At 55.1% G+C, this 5426-nt stretch overlaps 1 protein-coding gene across 5 annotated transcripts in view; it reads right to left on the bottom strand.

Annotated features, from left to right (window-relative positions):
* Positions 1 to 5426, bottom strand: part of RNF220 (ring finger protein 220) — a 36815-nt gene that overhangs the window by 14173 nt on the left and 17216 nt on the right. For 2 of the 5 annotated variants that reach the window (XM_065914403.1, XM_065914394.1), the window contains exons 1-4: positions 5230 to 5425; positions 5055 to 5097; positions 1451 to 1572; positions 964 to 1096 (exon numbers count right to left, since the gene is read on the bottom strand). In XM_065914403.1, coding sequence (XP_065770475.1) covers positions 964 to 1096; positions 1451 to 1572; positions 5055 to 5097; positions 5230 to 5283 — 352 coding nt within the window. In that variant the 5' untranslated portion in view covers positions 5284 to 5425. Of the gene's footprint in view, positions 1 to 963; positions 1097 to 1450; positions 1573 to 5054; positions 5098 to 5229; position 5426 lie in introns of those variants that run through there. The other 3 variants (XM_065914411.1, XM_065914383.1, XM_065914372.1) reach the window with 3 other exon arrangements.

A 5426-nucleotide genomic window follows, 5' to 3' on the forward strand; every position in this document is an offset into this window, starting at 1 on the left:
GGTATTCCCAAGGGACCAGACACAGCACTCCTCCCAAGGGTGCTGCCCAGGGAACTGGAGGCAGATGGGAAGCAGATTGGCTCACTTAATGACCACAAGCTGCAGTGCCAGCTGTGCCTGTGCACAGCGAGAGCGCTGAGCTGGAGGCTGGGTGGCAAGACAGCTCCCCCTTCGCCCTGCCCACGGCAGGGAACAGCAACAAGAGGACACAGGTCTGGGTGCCTACCAGTCTGCTATTTAACCTGGTGGGGGTGGGGGACTTCCACTGGGCCAAGCCAAGTCTCTCCAAGGATCCAGGTGGGCGGTGGAGCTGGGGAGGTCCCGGCAGGGCCCTCTACAGCGAGTCCAAGGGAAGCAGGAGCAGCTGGGCACAGGCCCCGCTTGCTTCAGGGCAGAGGGCGCCCAGGGAGAAGGGATGGGATCACAGCTAAAATTAGATTCACCAATGAAGCTCATGGGAGGTCAAATTTTGCCATAACTCACTCTCTCCTCTGTAACTGATTTCCCTGACGTGGGACTGAGGAGGAGGAGGAGGAAAATCCAATGTGTTTGCCTGGAAGCCCTCGGGGCCCCCAGTGCTGGAGGTGTACAGCAGGTTGCTGGATTCTCATTTATCAGCCTTAAGAGGGATGGAGTGATAAATGCATAACCGTCCCTTTAATATTTTATGCAGGTGCTAACGCGGCTTGGCTGTCACCTTCAATGCATCACCCGAGGCGGAGAGCCCCCCTCGTCACTCCTAGCTTGCAGCCTCACAATTCCATTTCCCCACCCAAATACATCCATTTTAATATGCACATCACAGGCAGGCAGCACGGTCACAAAGAAGCCCTGCCAGCAGCAGTTCCCACATGGCCAAATGGATGACCAGCCACCAGCCCTGGCCTCTTGGCTCCCACAGATGGCTACCCAGCAGAGGCCTGGCCACCACAGTGCCACTGCCTAGGTGTCGGCTGCTTGTACCTCGGAAACCACCTTCCAGGAGAGTGGTGGCCCGTATCCGCTTCTGCCCGCACCACTCATACTCCTCAAAGCGGTTGCTGTTCTCATGCTCGATGTCCGCGGCATCGTCCTCAGCCATGCAGGAGCCTTCCCTCTGTGAAGAGCAGAGCAGGATCATGCGGGTCCCAGGCCATCCCGACCTGCTCCCCAGGGCCTGCGAGGAAGGCACAGCCCAGGCCCCCCGCTGCAGTGTGCCCCACAGGCCCCCAGCTCTAGGGCTCCTTGGAAGTAAACCAATTGCGAGGTCAAAGACCTGGGCTTTTCCCCAATAATTTTCCACTGGAGCCCCAGGGGAGGAGTGGGAGAGTGAAAGCAAAGGAAGAGGGCAAAGAACAGAGAAGAAGCAGCTGCTGAGACCGCGTGGAGACCCCAACAGCCCAGAGATTGGAGGCAGTCAGCGGCTAGTGTCAGGGGAAGGGGACGGGGTAGGTGGTGATGGCCCCTCTACCTTAGAAAGGCAATGCTCCACATGCCTACTCATCTCCTGCTCCGATCCTGCCAGGGGGCGGCTGCACAGGGGACATACCTGCCCTTCATCTTGCTTCCTCCGTTTCATTTTCCCAATCCGAGCTGCATGGAGAAACCGAAAACAAAGCACACAACAGGCAGATGTCACTGGAGCTCCCAAGTCTCAGTGGGACTGACGTATCCTGACCTCCTGCCAGCCACTAGCCCTCTGGCTCATGCCCAATCTCACCCTCGTTATGTGGCACCTTCAGCTCCTTTGGGGTCTGGGCCTTGCCACGAGCACCTGGGGAGAAGACTGGTGCTAGGCCAGCCGAGTGTCCACTCTTTGGCCACAGCTGGCTCAAGCTCAACCCACAGCTGCCTACCTGTGGTGCTCAATGAGTCCAGTAAGCAAAGATGCTCCCCTTGGCACTTACTAGGTATCTCCCCAGAAGGCCAAGATCACAGGCTCTTTTAGAGTCAAGACACACAACTTTAGAGATCACCTCTTGGCTAGAATCCAAAGTCTCTCCAGGGGCCTGATTTGGCCAGCTGTTCACTTATCAGTTAAAACCGCTTTATTCCTGGGCCAGTAGGCCCAAGGTACAGCCCTCAGTGTCCTATATAGAATCATCCCAGGGAGGATTTCTCTCAGGTCCACTGGTCCCATTTTACAGAAGAGGAGATTGAGGCCCAGTCATAAAGGTACAGAGTCAGAGAGGTACAGGATATCCTGAGAGGGTAGCCCTTACTGTGCCTATCCAAACCTGTTCCATCATTTATAATCAGTGAAGAGGGGCTGGCAGGCCCCCGAGGCAGAGGGCTACCTGCCATGCTGTCCCACAGGGGGCTCAATTCCAAAGTGCACACTGCAAGCCCACAGCACTACTAATTAATGCTGAGAGATGCAATCATTTCTAATTAGCTCACTAATCCCTCTCTGCAGCCCTCCTGTCACTGAAGCAGGAAGGGGTCAAAACAAGGGACTCTGTTCCCTCTATCCCCTCCCTTGATGCAGAGCTAGCCACTTGGGAGACCAGACTGATTAGGGTGGGGGCGGAGTCAGCCAAGGAAGGAAGGGTTCCCCACTGCAAGGCCAGAAAGAACCTTCTTGTGGATACTGACCCTAGTGGAAGGCTCATCAATGCAGGCTAGGGAGTGAGACACTGGTGAATGGTGATGCATGTGACAGCTAGTAAGTTACAATTTAGAGCTTCAACTGTGTAAGATTTAGCTACCTTACTCAAGGAAGCTCATTTTATTCTATATCTGGAAACCAGGTTGCATTAAGCATTTTGCCAAATAAAGGTACTTAAAGTTCAATCATGCAGTTGCCCAGGTAGCTGCTGCTCCTGCTAAATCGCTTCAGTCGTGTCCAACTCTGTGCGACCCCATAGACGGCACCCCACCAGGCTCCCCTGTCCCTGGGATTCTGCAGGCAAGAACACTGGAGTGGGTTGCCATTTCCTTCTCCAATCCATGAAAGTGAAAAGTGAAAGTGAAGTCACTCAATCGTGTCTGACTCTTAGCGACCCCACGGACTGCAGCCTACCAGGCTCCTCCGTCCATGGGATTTTCCAGGCAAGAGTACTGGAGTGGGGTGCCATTGCCTTCTCCGGCCCAGGTAGCTAAAAGTGGCAAAGGCAGGATAGGAAACCATGCCTTACTCCATAGCTTTGAAAGCTCTCTTGTCCCAAGAGTGCCCCAACTGATCAGTATCAACAAAGATGGATCCTGTGAGTGTGCTAGGGCAGCACTTGGAACCCCAGCTCCTGCCTGTTGAGGGTCTGAAGCAGGGAGCTACTCCAGAACAGGGTAGCCCTAGAAAGACCCAAATCAACAGGAAAGCCACCATCCCACCAGGACTAAGCATGGAGTTTGAGAAACCTTGGCCTGCAGCCTGGCCCATCTCCTCAGTTTCCAGTGCTCTCACTATAGAAGATGTGACCATGTTCTGGTGTCCACTTGATTTTGTAGACAAAGATCTAGACTCTTTCACCTTGACTGCCCTAATCCTTGGAATCTCAGACTCAGGCCACCTTGACACTCTAGAGCCAGGGCTGGGGTGGAGAAGGGATGCTAGATACCAGAAAAGCATTGAGCAAGTGACCCTGAGAGTTTAAGAAGGCTGTATGGAGCCGTGCGCCAGTACAAAGGTGCCTCCCCTAACTAGCCTAGAGCCGGAGGGAATGCCTCTTTGGTAAGAAGGAGACTATGAGAGACACTGATAATTGAATAAACAGGTGAATCTCACAGGACTGCCAAGTAAGGTAGGACACTGGTTGCTCTCCTTGCCCAAGCCACCCATGCCGGAAAACTCCTTGTGGTCCCAGGAAAGCACTCTGATGGACTGGGCATCACGTGGAAATTCTCAGATAAGCAAGGTAGGTTTGGTTATTTTCTTGTCATCCATCTTCTAAGTCCTGAACTAAGCTTAGTAAAGCATGATAGGGAAAAGTGTGCTCCCTACCTGGAAGCTTCCACTAATAGGAAAAGTCAAAGTATTGCCAAGGAGGTAGCATGGCATGGTCCAAGAAGCACAGGCTTTGGAGGTAGGTGTGTGTTTACACTCAGTAGTGTCCAACTCTTTGCAACCAAGTTCCTCTGTCCATAGAATTCTCCAGGAAAGAATACTGGAGTGGGTTAACCGGTTCAAACCATGGCTTGGCTATACCCCAGCTGTGTGGTTTTCAACAAATCGCTTCACCTGTCCCAGCCTCAGTTTTCTCATCTACAAAACGAGTGTTATCACTCCCTCTCAGTTATGATAAAGATGGTGCCGGCCCATGATAAATGCTCTCCTTTTCTCAATCTGGGGCCCAGCATGGCAGCAGAAACCAAGTGGCAGGAACTGGGGATCCTGAACATCGATGCCCTTACCAGCTGGTCCAGAGACCCCCAAGCCCCTTACATCCAACTCCCAGATATACCACACCCTAGTTAGCACAAAAAACTAGATCATCCAGTTTGTTCAGCAAACAGGAATGCTCCAGAGGTTTGAATCCAAAAGGTGGGGGGTGGGGGGGGCGGCTGCCAGGTAGTGCATACACAGCGTGCTTTCAGACAAGGCCTCTAAGAGCTGTTGAGCCCACGCTGATCACCTTTGTGAAATGTGGGCTGACTGATAACTCAAAGAGCCCTGGGATGAGTTAGTTCCTGTTGCCGTGGGAACTCCAGATCTCACTGCATTGTCAAGTCTCAGCAGAGAGGCTGTATTCACACGACTGGGCACTGATTAAAAACTGGAAGAAAAACATTCTCAGCGCCCTGCCGGCTTGTACAGTGAGGTCCCAGCAGTTTGCAAATTCAAAGCGGAGCTCCCAAGTGGAATTGTGTGGCTTGTTCCTCATTCTCCGCCACTTATTGTCCCCCAGGGTCCTTCAAGGCCTAGAGAGGCTCACGCAAGAGCTGGCAACCGTCATCTCCATTAAACAGATGGGGAAACTGAGGGCGGCAGCCTCAGCAGGCACACACTGAGGCGCTGTGATTGCGAGGAAACCAACGGGCCCTAACGTTGAAGAGACCCAGGCAAGCCAGGAGCTGCAGGCAGTGAGGGAGGGAGGAGGCCGGGGGTGGGGCGAAGGGAGGGGCTGCGCAAGACTCACCATTCAGTCGGGTCTGCCGGTTGGCTCGCACTCGCAAGAAGGTCTGGGAGAAAATCCCGGGCAGATGCAAAAAAGAGAAGACAGCGTCAGCGCGGTCGGGAATCCCAGCCCCCGCCCCAGCCCCGGACCCCGGTCCAGGCGTGCCCCGCCCCAAACAGCCCGTAAACAAACCTACTTCCTCCCTCCCGCCGGCCCCCCTGCTCCGCCGGCCGCTCCGGGCCCTCGGCATAGCCGCCGGGGGCTGCTCTAGCGGGCCCCGGAGGCCGCCGCGCGGTGCCGCCCCAGCCCCGGCCTCCGGCGCTCCGGGCCCCGCGGCCGCCCGGCCGGCGAGGGCGGCGATGCGGGCGGATTCCCCCCGGCTGCCCGGCGGCG

The sequence above is a fragment of the Muntiacus reevesi genome, chromosome 1 (genome assembly GCF_963930625.1).
Source record: "Muntiacus reevesi chromosome 1, mMunRee1.1, whole genome shotgun sequence".
Classification (NCBI taxonomy): Eukaryota; Metazoa; Chordata; class Mammalia; order Artiodactyla; family Cervidae; genus Muntiacus; species Muntiacus reevesi.